Source organism: Miscanthus floridulus, chromosome 8 (genome assembly GCF_019320115.1).
Source record: "Miscanthus floridulus cultivar M001 chromosome 8, ASM1932011v1, whole genome shotgun sequence".
Lineage (NCBI taxonomy): Eukaryota > Viridiplantae > Streptophyta > Magnoliopsida > Poales > Poaceae > Miscanthus > Miscanthus floridulus.
This window is the reverse complement of record NC_089587.1, coordinates 157,794,627-157,809,041: the sequence shown is the minus strand read 5'-3', so window position 1 is coordinate 157,809,041 and position 14,415 is coordinate 157,794,627. Positions and strand designations below refer to the sequence as shown.

General features: G+C 48.5%; 1 protein-coding gene across 1 annotated transcript; it reads left to right on the top strand.

Moving 5' to 3' along the window:
• The first annotated feature begins 1,226 nt into the window (after positions 1-1,226).
• Positions 1,227-14,289, top strand: LOC136477419 (uncharacterized). The gene is given in 11 exon segments (XM_066475575.1): positions 1,227-1,455; positions 1,922-2,102; positions 2,190-2,510; positions 5,545-5,592; positions 5,594-5,777; positions 11,182-11,328; positions 11,415-11,539; positions 11,800-12,004; positions 12,481-12,725; positions 13,827-13,897; positions 13,900-14,289. Coding segments are annotated over 10 exon segments (1,548 nt in total). The 5' UTR covers positions 1,227-1,455; positions 1,922-1,995; the 3' UTR covers positions 13,995-14,289.
• Positions 14,290-14,415: the final 126 nt, after the last annotated feature.

Sequence of the window (14,415 nt, the reverse complement as noted above, 5' to 3'; positions counted from 1 at the left end):
ACGGTATGGATATTTTTCAACCGTATTCAAAACCGAATCCGTTTAGAGGGATTGAGATCTGTCCGTATCCGAGTCCGGATATCCAACATCCGATACCATATCCGTATCCGAATACTCAAATCACATATTTATGATGTCGATATCCAATCGTATCCTATCCGACATAGTTGACACTATCCGTATTCGAATCCGAATCTGGATAGAAATATGAAAACAAATGTAATATCGGTGATATCCGTCCGTATCTGATCCGTTTTCATCCCTAGTTGCACGCCTGGCCCAGAAGGCCCATTCAGCTTCAGTCGAACTAGCCACGAATTCTGAGCAGCCGAACGGGGCGATTGTTTTTTACCCACAACAATTGCTAGGCCAGATGAGGCCGTCAAGTTTTGACCCAAAATCTAAAAAACTTCGACCCAAGGTTCAAGGTGTAGGTAAAAAAATTAAATAAAATTTTTGACCTAACATGGTGGGCATTGGCAAAAATTGAATATTTTTTTTAACACGACATGGTAGGTATTTGCAAAAAAAATTAACTGAACATTAGGTTCAGATTGGATTCAAGCTAAATTAAAGATCGTTTTTTTGGTCACCGACACTTGTGTATCTACTATCAAAGTCTAAAACCCTTGAAATGGAGATTTTTGTGTGTGTGTTTTCTATGTTTTTCTTGTGAGAATAAACTATTTGATACGAAATTGTTGTATTAGTGGTCCGTACCCTATCCTGCGGTAGAGGTAGACAAAATTTCATCGAAATCAATCAACCGATAACCAAAATATTTGTGATCTATTTGGTGAAGACTTTGATGCTATTCGATTAATCGAAATTTATTCGGTTTTGAGCTAGCATTAACATTTTTAACCAAAATTCTTTGTGACTATATTATACTTCATTTGCACACTTAAACATATTTGTGTGAGACTTTATTTATTAGAATCATTCTTTTGTTGCTTTTACGTTTGTTTTATCATGATGCATTTCTTGTAGGGGCTTTCAATTCGTTGTATTATCTTCTTAGAAGTAATAATAATATATATATTGTGGTTAACCAATTAATCAAAATTAATTTTGGTTTGTTATTACTAGTTTTTTAGCAACGATTTCAGTTAACATTTCATTTAAACATGTTTTTTTTGAAAAATAATTAATTTAACCGAACCAATTTCACTGAATTATTTGAATAATATATGTGTAATAGGCGTGCAGGTTGCGGGCACTCTCTCGGTTCTCTCCCGTGCCCCTCGCTCTCGCGTAATCTTCGCACGGGAGAAGCCTGGCGTGCGCGCCTCCGTCGGCCGTCAGATGCCCAGGCGACAGGCGGAAGATCCAAGGGCAACGCTCCCCAAACCTTATCTGGTCTCCAGTGTCCGAGACTCCGAGGTCAGCCGCTCTCTCTCCTCCTCGTCCTCCGATTCGTGCGCTCGAGCTCCGGTGACTAGGAACAGCGGCAAGGTGGGTCCTTTTCCTCTCAGGTTGTGGCATGGCCGGGTTTAGGGTTTGGAGGCTGGGTCCGCCCCTGATCTGGTGCTGCCTGGCCTTGGTGCTCCAGCTTTCCACCGGCAAGAAGAGATGCAATTGCTTCTGCTACGGATTGCTTGCCACCAAGACACATTGTGCCCACTGCCTTCCCTGCTTCTGTGAATGAGCCCTCAATATACCTCAACGCAAGAAATCGGATTGGATTTAGCCAGATTTATCTGCCTACTTGCGCATTTGCTGTTGATTGAAATGTTCTTGCTTCAGCTTTAGGTTATAGGACATACGAATCGGAAGCTACAGCTTTGTGATGAGAAATACACGGCAAGAGTCTTGTGTGAAATTGTTTGTTTCTGCTGATCACGCAGTCTTCTCATTTCTCTATAAATTCACTAATGACTCAAAGTTCACCAGAAATTCTGATGCTTGTTTTCTTATGCAGGAAACGATGCTTCTTTCTCCCTTTACACCTTTGTGATGCACTGAACACTAGTCAGGAGCTCTAGTAATCCTCTAATGGACGAGTGCTCCTTGGCAACACTGAGAGGCCAGCATCAAGGGAGATGGACCTGGTCCAACAGCAAGCTCTCCCTAAGGAATATGTCAATCATGGATCCAAAGAGGTTGGTATTTCTCTTTTTTCATCCTTACATTGAGATAATCTTGAGTTGCTGGGTTGCAATCCATCTTTGCATTTTCTTTGTTTGCAGGAACTACGCCCTCAAGATTCACCTTCCATGCCAATCCAGAGCAGCAAGAGAATGGACAAGTGTATTAACTCCTTTTGGTTTTCGTGAAAGGGATCACAGGGTGGAAACTTCAGTTAAATGTTATTGTTTGCAGCCGCTCGTGGATTCGGAGAGCATGGTCTCACCAAATCTAATATTGTTTTCGGATGAAGCTCTTCTCACTATCAGCATGGTTTTTGCATATTTGGCCGGAGTTGTACCCTCTGGGCAGACATCTCCTCGTGTCAGAAATCAGAATGTTTTTCAACACATTCCAGAGCCAAGCTCCTCTCATTCTGGTAGGTAAGACTACAACAACAACAACAACGACAAAGCTTTTAAGTCCCAAACAAGTTGGGGTAGGCTAGAGTTGAAACCCAACAGAAGCAATCAAGGTTCAGGCATTCGGTCTTCCTCTGCCTCTCTTCACGTTGCTATCCTGACTTAGGATTCCACTACGCACCGGTGCATCTGGAGGTCTCCGTTGCACATGTCCAAACCATCTCAACCGGTGTTGGACAAGCTTTTCTTCAATTGGCGCTACCCCTAATCTCTCACGTATATCATCGTTCCGAACTCAATCCCTTCTTGTATGACCGCAAATCCAACGCAACATATGCATTTCCGCGACACTTAGCTGTTGAATATGTCGTCTTTTCGTAGGCCAATATTCTGCACCATACAACATAGCAGGTCTAATCGTCGTCCTATAAAACTTGCCTTTTAGCTTCTGTGGTACCCTTTTGTCACATAGGACACCAGACGCTTGCCGTCACTTCATCCACCCTACTTTGATTCTATGGCTAACATCTTCATCAATATCCCTGTCCCTCTGTAGCATTGATCCTAAATATCGAAAGGTATCCTTACTAGGCACTACTTGACCTTCCAAACTAACATCTTCCTCCTCCCAAGTAGTAGTGCCGAAGTCACATCTCATATACTCAGTTTTAGTTCTACTAAGTCTAAAACCTTTGGACTCCAAAGTCTCCCGCCATAACTACAGTTTCTGATTCACTCCTGTCCGACTTTCATCAACTAGCACTACATCGTCCGCGAAAAGCATACACCAAGGGATGTCCCCTTGTATGTCCCTTGTGACCTCATCCATCACTAAAGCAAACAAATAAGGGCTCAAAGATGACCCTTGATGTAGTCCTATCTTAATCGGGAAGTCATCCGTGTCTCCATCACTTGTTCGAACTCTAGTCACAACATTGTTGTACATGTCCTTAATGAGCCCGACGTACTTCGTTGGGACTTTATGATTGACCAAAGCCCACCACATAACATTCCTTGGTATTTTATCATAAGCCTTCTCCAAGTCAATAAAAACCATGTGTAGGTCCTTCTTCTTCTCTCTATACCGCTCCATAACTTGTCTTATTAAGAAAATGGCTTCCATGGTTGACCTTCCGGGCATGAAACCAAATTGGTTCATAGAGACCCGCGTTATTGCTCTCAAGCGATGCTTGATAACTCTCTCTCATAGCTTCATAGTATGGCTCATCAACTTAATTCCCCGGTAATTTGTACAACTTTGAATATCCCCCTTATTCTTGTAGATCGGTACCAATATACTTCTCCTCCACTCATCAGGCATCTTGTTCGATCGAAAAATATGGTTGAACAGCTTGGTTAACCATACTACAGCTATGTCCCCGAGGCATCTCCACACCTCGATTGGGATACCATCCGGTCCCATCGCCTTACCTCCTTTCATCCTTTTCAATGCCTCTCTGACCTCAGATTCTTGGATTCTCCGCACAAAGCGCCTATTGGTGTCATCAAAAGAGTCATTCAACTGCAAGGTTGTGTCCATATTCTCGTCATTGAACAATTTGTCAAAATACTCTTGCCATCGATGTCGGATCTCATCCTCCTTTACCAAGAGATGCTCCCTTTCATCCTTAATGCACTTAACTTGGTTGAAGTCCCGTGTCTTTCTCTCACGAACCCTAGCCATCTTATAAATGTTCTTCTCTCCTTCCTTTGTACTCAAATGTTGGTAAAGATCCTCGTACGCTCTACCATTTGCCACACTTACAGCTCGCTTTGCAGTCTTCTTTGCCACCTTATACTCCTCTATGTTGTCCACACTCCTGTCATGGTACAAGCATCTATAACATTCTTTCTTCTCCTTAATAGCTCTTTGGACTTCCTCGTTCCACCACCAAGTATCTTTAGCCTCGCGTCCCCTTCCTTTGGTTACTCCACACACCTCTGAGGCTACCTTCCGAATGTTGGTTGCCATCTTGTCCCACATATTGTTTATGTCGTCTTCTTCCTTTCAAGAGCCCTCTTTGATAACCCTTTCCCTAAATACCTCTGACGTCTCCCCTTTCAGTTTTCACCACTTTGTTCTTTCAATCTTAGCTTGTTTATCCCTACGGGCACGCACCTGAAAACGAAAATCTGCCATCAAAAGCTTATGTTGAGAAACAACACACTCCCCTGGTATCACCTTGCAATCCAAGCATGCTCGTTTGTCCTTTCTTCTTGCGAGGACAAAGTCAATCTGGCTACAGTGTTGTCCGCCACTGAAGGTCACTAGATGAGATTCTCTCTTTCTAAAGAAAGTGTTGGCTATCATCAGGTCAAAAGCTACCGCGAAGTCCAGAACTTCCTCCCCCTCCTGATTCCTACTACCATACCCAAAACCTCCATGAACTGCCTCGAAACCTGCGCTTGTAGTACCTACATGCCCATTAAGATCTCCTCCTATAAAAAGCTTCTCACTACTAGGTATAGCTCTAACCAGGCCATCTAAGTCCTCCCAGAACTGTCTCTTAGCACTCTCGTCGAGGCCTACTTGGGGGGCATACGCACTAATTACGTTCAAGACCATATCACCAACGACAAGCTTGACTAAGATAATCCTATCTCCTTGCCTTCTCACTCCCACCACACCATTCTTGAGGCTCTTATCAATCAAAACTCCTACTCTATTTCTATTCACGACTGTCCCTGTGTACCAAAGCTTGAAACCTGTATTGTCCACCTCCTTCGCCTTCTGACCCTTCCATTTAGTCTCTTAAACGCATAATATATTTATACGCCTCCTAGTCGCGGTATCAACTAATTCTCTTAACTTACCTGTAAGTGACCCTACATTCCAACTACCTAAACGGATCCTAGTTGGTTCGACTAGCTTCCTTACCCTTCGCACCCATCGACTCTGATGTGAAGACCCTTGCTCATTTTTCACTACACCCGGGCGCCGATGTAGCGCGCCACTAAGGAAGCGACGACCCAATCCTTGGTTACTTGACACCATGCCCAGATTGGTGGCATAGCAGAAAAAATGGCTGCTAACGACCCCATTTCACAAATTTAGGGATCTAAAGTTCTTGCCTGAAAGGAATGCTGCGTTTGACCCCAGCGATGTGGAGTGAAGTGAGAGCTAAACTTTCCAGAGCCTTACAAGCACATGTTCAAGATGCTAGTTTGGATAGCAGAGAGGATGAACTCACGAGTGATAGGAAAAACTATCCTTTGAGTATGCTTGCCATTCATGCTGGTCCCAGATTGCGGCTTCTTCTGATCACATTCCAGCTTCTGGAAATGGAGGCAAGGGGCACACCATAACTCGTTGTTTGACTAGGATTGGCTATGTATACTCACTTAGTTTATTACAAGTTAGTATCTGATCTGTTTTCAACTAAAAGAGGGTTTTAGCACTCTCCCCTTTCTGAATTTTATTGGCTCATGTCATATAATATTTTCTGTCTATTTGTCTAAGTTTATTAAGATTGTGCACTAGAATTCTATACTAAAGTGTAACCAGTATCAGACTTTTTTTTGGGTAACATTTGACACCATTCTTATAGACTTTTTGTCAAGAGCGTTAAACCCCTGACGAGCAGGACCGCGGCTACGGAGTTCGTAGCCGTCGTCCGTCTTCTCCGGTGAGGTTATACCCCTCTACCGCAGGCTTGGGTGAAGATAGATGAGAATGAAGATAATATTCTTACTGCCCTCAATTGTCTTTGGAGATTACATATAAATAGCCAATCGGCCAACTAAACATGGAAAGCAACTAATCTTAACAACTAAGGAAATCAACTCCTATAATCAAGGCCAATCCTTAGCCACTTAGATCGGCCAGGCTGCTAGGCGCGCGCGCGGCGGCCCTCCTGACGTCCCGGGCCCGCTGTCGGCGTGTATATGTGCGGCCCCACATGACATCTCGCCCCTCCCCGAGATCCAGCTCGTCCTCGAGCTGAAAATCCGGAAAGCGCTGGCGAAAGTCATCAAGATCTTCCCAAGTTGCCGAAGAAGCCGGTTCACCCCGCCAATGCACCAAGAGCTGACGAACCCCACGGGCCAGGCGAGCTTGCTCCACGCGATCTGGTACAGGGATGACAGCGCCGTGGTGTAGCTCCGGCAGCGGTGGCGGTGTGATGGGAGGAGTGCCAACGAACTTCTTGAGAGTGCCCACATGGAAGACGTCGTGAATACGGGCCTGTGGCGGCAGCTCAAGACGAACTGCGACGTCGTTGATGAGCTCGACGACCTGTAGGGCCCAAGATACCGCGCCTTGAGCTTTCCTGTGGTGGCTTGGGGCAGGGACGAAGCAGTACGCTGACGGAGTCGAAGCAATGCCCAGTCGCCCACTTGATAGTGAACCTCCCGATGGTTCTTGTCGTAGCTGCGCTTTTGCATGGCCTGGGCCTGCTCTAGGCGGTAGCGCACATCAGCTAGGAAGGCCTCGCGTTCTTCCATGTCGCGGGCGACGGCGGCGACCCGCGTCTCACCCGGCTCGTATGAGCGGATCGTCGGGGGATTTCGGCCGTAGACCACCCGGAACGGCGTCTCCCGCAGCGAAGACTGGTATGCCGTGTTGTACACGTACTCGGCCCAAGGTAACCACCGCAGCCACTGCCGAGGCCTGTCACCCGTGAAGCAGCGCAGGTACATGACAATGACACGGTTGGCAGCTTCTGTTTGCCCGTCGGACTGCGGATGGAAAGCCGACGTCATGTGCAGTTTAGTCCCCATGAGACGCATCAGCTCGCGCCAGAACGCCGACGTGAACACCGGGTCACGGTCGGACACCATCGACTGTGGCACGCCGTGGAGGCGCACGATGTCGGTGAAGAAGGCCTGTGCCACCGTCTCGGCAGTGTAGGGGTGCGCCAGTGCGATGAAGTGGCAGTACTTGCTGAATCGGTCGACGACGGAGAGAATCACTGATTTGCCGTTGACCCGTGGAAGAGCTTCGACGAAGTCGAGGGCGATATCCGCCCACACCACGGACGGAACGGGCAGTGGCATGAGCAGTCCGGCCGGAAGCAGATGTTCCGACTTGTACCTCTGGCAAGTCACGCAGCCGCGCACAAAATCCTGCACCACACGCTTCATGTGCGGAAAATGGAAGTCTCGGCGGAGGCGGTGTATGGTCCGCTGGACCCCTTCATGCCCATCATTGTGGATGGCAGCGACGATCTCCTGTAAAAGGGGTGAGGCAGGTGGAATATAGATGCGGTCGCTGTAGAGGAGCAAGCCGTCCCGCACCGCCCAGGGCACCGTGCGCGTGCCGGCCTGTAACTCGGCGTGGACGGCTACCAGCGCCGGGTCGACGGCCTGAGCCTGTCGGAGGCGCGCGATGAAGTCGAACCGCGGGGCCGACACCGCACGAAGCTCACCGACGGTGTCCTCCTCGGTGTCGCGGCGAGAGAGAGCATCCGCGACGGTGTTGGAGGCGCCAGACTTGTACTCCACGGTGAAGTCGAAGCCGAGGAGTTTGCCCACCCAATGGTGCTGTGGTATGGTGGCGAGCCGTTGGTCGAGGAGATACTTGAGGCTGTAATGGTCGGTCTTGACGATGAATTGCCGCCCCCAGAGATATGGTCTCCAGTGGCGCACGGCAAGCACCAAGCCAATGAGCTCGCGCTCGTACGCCGCGAGCGACTGGTGTCGTGGCGCCACAGGCCTGCTGAAGAAGGCAATGGGATGGCCCTCCTGCAGGAGCACGGCCCCGAAGCCGTACGTCGAAGCGTCGCACTCCACGATGAATGGCTTGGCGAAGTCGGGTAACGTCAGCACCGGTGCAGACGTCACGGCGCCCTTGAGCGTGCTGAAAGCCGCTGCGGCCTCCGTGGTCCACGCAAACCCCTCCTTCAGGAGCGCGGTGAGGGGGGCTGCGATGGTCCCGTAGTTCTGCACGAACTTCCTGTAGTATCCTGCCAAGCCGAGGAAGCCTCGTACCGCTCGAGCTGATCGCGGCGTGGGCCAGTCGTGGATGGCTTGGACCTTCGACGGATCCATGGCGACGCCGGCCGCGGAGATGACGTGGCCCAAGTATGCAACCGATGGCGCGCCAAAGGAGCATTTGGACCGCTTAACGAAGAGGTGATGGCGCGCCAGCTCGGAGAGGACGACGCGAAGGTGTCGAAGGTGATCTGCCCAAGTCTCGCTGTATATCAAAATGTCATCAAAGAAAACAAGTACAAAACGTCGCAGGAACGAGCGGAGGACATCGTTCATGAGAGACTGGAAAGTCGCCGGCGCGTTGCATAGGCCAAAAGGCATGACGAGGAACTCATAGAGGCCGTCATGTGTGCGGAACGCCGTCTTGTGCACATCCTCCTGCCGCATGCGCACCTGGTGATAGCCAGACCGTAGGTCCAGCTTTGTGAAGAAGCGGGAGCCGTGGAGCTCGTCGAGCAGCTCATCCACGACCGGGATGGGAAACGCGTCCTTGACGGTGAGCGCGTTCAAGGCCCTGTAGTCGACGCAGAAACGCCATGATCCGTCCGGCTTCTTGACAAGTAGAACCGGTGAAGAGAACGCCGAGTCGCTGCGTCGTATGATGCTCTGCGCCAGCATCTCAGCGCATTGCCTTTCGAGCTCATCCTTGTGGGCCGCCGGGTATCGGTAGGGCCGTACAGCCACCGGTGTCGCTCCTGGCTTGAGTGTGATGGCGTGTTCGCGGTGCCGGACTGGTGGTAGGCCGGAAGGCTCGGCGAAGACGCCCTCGAAGCGCGCCAACAACTCCTCCAGCAACGGTGCGGAGGCCGAGACGGTGGAAGGGCCGTGCGCGCCGGGGGCTGGCACGCCCGCCCAGCACACGGTGCGTCCCTCGTGCTGGAACGAGACGGTGCCTGCGGCGAGGTCCCACACCAACTGGCCTAGTGTAGCCAGCCAGTGAGTCCCGAGGACGATGTCGTAGCCTGCAAGCGGCATGACAAACAGATCGACGGTGAAGCTGAGGTCGTCGATGGCGAGTGGGGCGCTGCGCAGGACGCCCGGACATGGAACCTTCTCTCCATTGGCGACCGTGGCTGTTAAGCGAGGTCGCGGCTGGATTGGTAGCCCTGTCCGCTGGGCGGCTTCCTCTCCAATGAAGCTATGAGTAGACCCCGTGTCCAGGAGAGCGATGAGGGACGTCGCACCCACTGACACGCGGACCTGCATGGTCGTGCCGACAGGCAAACCTGCCACAGCGTGGAGGGAGAAGACAGGTGCCTCTGGGTCGCCGAGCGCGGCTTGGACCGCGTCACCATCTCCTGGGGCGTCGTCAACCTCCACGCCATCCAGGAAGAAAAGACGCCTGCAAAATCTGTTGTGCCCGCGCGAATACTTCTCATTGCAGTTGAAGCACAGACCTTTACGGCGCCGTTCTGCCATCTCCTCTGGTGTAAGGCGGCCCTGCTTGCTTTCCCCATGGCCCTGTTGGCCGGCCGCCGGGGGCGCAGGGAGCGGCAGCAGGGGCTGGGCCGCAGGTAGGGCGAGCCGTGGCGCAGGCGAGGCAGGGGTGATGCGCGGAGGAGGTCGCGGTGGGAGAGGCGCCTGACGATCAGCCTCCATCAGCTCGACCTGGCGTGCTAAGCTCATGGCCGCAGCGAGCGTCGCCGGATTGTGGATGCGGACGGCATGGCTGATGGGTGGCAGTAGGCCGCCTGTGAAGAGTTGGACGCGTTGCGCTTCATCAAGGCGGCCTGCACGTGGCAGGAGAGCCTGGAAGCGGTTGGTATATTCTTCCACCGTACCGGTGCGGCGACACTCGGTGAGCTCGAACAATGGGGCGGAGCGGAGGGGAGGCCCAAACCGAAGGTTCAGGAGGTCTTTGAAACGCCCCCATGTGGGTGTGCCCTCATCCTCCTGGAGTTGATCGTACCACAGCTGCGCGGCGTCGACCAGGTGGTAGGCCGCGTGCCCCACGCGTTCCTCCGCCATGGTGCGGTGTTGGCGAAAGTAGGCTTCGCATTTGTTGAGGAGGAGCAGCGGATCCGTCGTACCATCGAAGCGGGGAAAGTCCCACTTCTTGTGCTTGGGGTGGAAGTCTTGGTCGCGCGAGTCGCCTCCGCTGATGGTGGACGAGCCGGGCTTATACTTGATGGCCGCCATATCGGACTTCAGGGTCTGCATCTCCGCGTTCATGGACTTCAGCATCTCCATGACCTCGGCTAGGGTTGGTTCGGCCATTGTGGCTGGGTGTGGCGCGGAGGCAGTGGACGAGGTCGATGACGGTGGTGGGCTAGGGTTGGAAGTGGTGGCTGTGGGCGGCTGGGTGGAGCAGCCGGGCGAGGATCGGCGTGACCTGGAGAGTGATACCAGGTTGTCAAGAGCGTTAAACCCCTGACGAGCAGGACCGCGGCTACGGAGTTCGTAGCCGTCGTCCGTCTTCTCCGGTGAGGTTATACCCCTCTACCGCAGGCTTGGGTGAAGATAGATGAGAATGAAGATAATATTCTTACTGCCCTCAATTGTCTTTGGAGATTACATATAAATAGCCAATCGGCCAACTAAACATGGAAAGCAACTAATCTTAACAACTAAGGAAATCAACTCCTATAATCAAGGCCAATCCTTAGCCACTTAGATCGGCCAGGCTGCTAGGCGCGCGCGCGGCGGCCCTCCTGACGTCCCGGGCCCGCTGTCGGCGTGTATATGTGCGGCCCCACATGACACTTTTGAACATGTTATAATTGAATATGTGGCTGTTTTAAGTTGATCTGATATCATTCAGGTAAGAAATATCTTTGGAAGTTCCGAACTTGTTGATGGAATCAGGTGGTTGCAAGTATCGACTACCTTGATAGATGGTTTGATTCAACCAGCATTTGTGAAATGGATTGAAGAAGAACAGGCCTTGGAAAATGGACAAATCAACGAAGTATGTTACAGACTTACTCTTTTGAACTGTTGCCCGTCCTCCCTTTTGGACATGGCTCAAATCACTGATATCCTTTTATGTTCCAGAAACTTATGAAGGCGATAAGCAGTAAACTAAAGGAGGACAATAAGATCTTGAGGAGGTTTAACAGATTCGGAAAATCTGAACTCTATTTGGATATGCTCTTTTTCCTAAGATTTGGTTCAGCAAGGTACTAAATGGCCTTCTTGATCCTTGTAGCAGATTTTTTATTCAGTTTCTTTTGAGTGAAAACTGCATCCTATTCAAGAACTGTACATATGTTGGTTGCTTATTGTGTAGACTTATTTAAAAATATTATACTCTTCTGTTTACTGATACTGGCAATTGTCTAGACTGTTTTGGTTCTTTTTTTCCTTTTGCTGAACAATTGCCTTTTCTGAGGTACATAAAGACATCCTTATCCTGAGTCCTGACACTTCCTGATGGCAGGTCTGACAGCTATTTTGATGTCAAATTTCTTGCTGAACATGGAGAAAGAATTTTAGAGGACCTTGTTATTTCCTTAGCTGATGTGATTGCTAGTATTTATCTGGAGCTTATGTCAGTTGATGGTGATATGTCTACTGAAGTTGTTAGTTCCAGCTTAGTTCTATGTTCTCTGTCAACCAGAGAACTTCAAAAGCTGCGCAATGAGGTAACTATTGTATTTTTCCAGTTCTTCGGCATATTGTTTTTTTTTCCTTAATTAAATGTGCCAGTGATCAAATCCCCTCGGATCAATGAGAAAATCTTCTAGGTTTACTTGTATTTTTAGATTCTAATTTAATTATTTAAACCAAACCTCCTGGTCCGAAAATAGCATATTCAACTGTATCATAGGTTGATGAAATACTGAGTTGTAAACTGTGGTGTGCTCCCATATATACTTTCTCATTATATTTCAACCTGAAAGTTTTGTTAGCTATAACCACCATGGAAATATATTTAAGTGGGCATGAATGAAAGGATATAGATAAGCATCTGCTCTTTGAATTCTCTTCATATTGTGATGTTTCTAGGTGCACAATGCATACACATTAAATTGGATTGCCTGAGGATATAGTTATATTTAAATTTTCGTGCATATTAGGTTTTCCTGATTCCGTGCTGATCCCTCTTATCTTTTGGAAGGTGGCAATTAATTGGTGGTTGCACCAATACTTCAAGTAAGTTGTTTCAATGTATGAAGACAGGTTCGAGTTATATGTTCTATGCAGCAAAAAATGTGAAAAAACAGACGATAATCAAGCTGAAAGGGCAAATTGGTGGAGGATTGCATTTGGCAAGCCTAATGTGCTTACTCTTGATTATGTTAACATCAGTCCATTTTCCCTTCCAGCAAGAAGGACGAAGGAATTAAGAGCTTTGATTGGATGGTATGCCTGAGCCCCTTCCAATCCATGCCATTTATTTCCTGAAACAATTGTTGATATTTTGCACGTGTTGCCTGGTTTTATAGATGGCTAATTTTCAAGTACCTTTTTAGCATGTTTTGGATGGCCCGAATGAAGGAACTGGGAAACATTAACCTTGACTGTTGAAATCAAAAAACACTTTCCCCTTTCCTTTTCTTTTTTTAAAGAAAAATGAGTTAGAGTAATGCCCCAGATCAGTGTTGTTACTTTAAAAGGTATTTTTTTTTTTTTCTCAAAAACACAGGAGAGTTGCGCTTCATTATATTAAGAAGAAAGAGGGGATAAAGAACCCTAGTACAACACACCCACACAACCTTAACTCTTAAGATACATTCGCGCTGGTAAAGAAAGAAAAGCGACCCTGCACCTACAACAAATCAACTAACAGCTTGGCCCATGAGCCCCTGCCATTGTCCACTGCTGACGCTCATCGCTGGCCAACTTCAAGGTTTCAGCTATGTTAGGATTTGCTCCATCGAAAATGCAGCTGTTGCGATGATTCCAAATTATCCACGCTCCCAGAACTATTAGGGAGTTCAGACCTTTTTGTGTTAAACCAATAGTTGCTGCACTTGCTTTTTCCCACAAATCATCAAAAGAAGTGTCGGTTGTGGAGCTAGAGTGGAGACCAACCTGCCTCAAGATATAGTACCAGAATTGCCTTGATAATACACATGCAATTAGGAGATGATCAATGCTTTTGTTGGCTTGATCACAAAGTGGACATTGCTCAGGATGAGGCAGTCCACGACGTGCAAGACGATCTGAGGTCGAGCAGCGCTTGTGCGCTACAAGCCATAGGAAGAAGCGGCATTTAGCTGGCGTCCAAGTTTTCCCCGGTACCTGTATAGGCAATGCAGACCAAGGACGGTGTGGCTCCGTTTTCTGTAACTAGAGCCATCTTGCATGTAACGCCCAGCCAAGGTTTCTGAGATTGGAAATGCCCAAACCACCCAGTGTGACTAAATTTGCAGATAACTTCACAGTGAGATGACTGGATTAATTTTGCCATTTGTATCATACCTGAATTAAGAAAAATAACATTGTACTGTTTAACTGCAGGAGGTATTACTTCAGCTTATTCTTAGAGTTGTCAGATATCGCCATGCCCTTCATAAGGGCTGGTATCAGCAAGTGAGCGCTGCAGTATCCTACTTCTGGGTGTCCATGATTGGAAGGTCTCTTGGTCTGATTTTCTCAGGGATTAGACAATCACTAGGCTGGAAATGAGCTTATACCTGTTGAGTTTTGAGTCTGACTATTCGTTTTCCCTCCACTCTGCTAGGACTGGATGAACATTTGTTGACTCCGGTAATCTCTACTCAGTTCTGTGACTGTTAGGCTATGCATTGGAAATCTTTGAGAAGGCTGTCATTATTCTCTTTTGTTTTCTTTTTCATTGTAATGTTGTGTAAGTAAGTCCATTGATCTTGTGGACAGAATATGTTAATCTGCGAATTGCTGAAATCCATCCACATCAGTGCAGCCTTTCTCAAAACAGGTGGTAAAGGCATTTTTGTTTTTTTTTCGTTCAAGAGGGAAGGAGCGTCATATTTTTCTAGAGACAATGCTTTTGTACAGGGTTTCATTTCTGTTCACCCATACGATCTTTCATTTCTCTTCACCCATACGATCTTGACCCAAATCATGT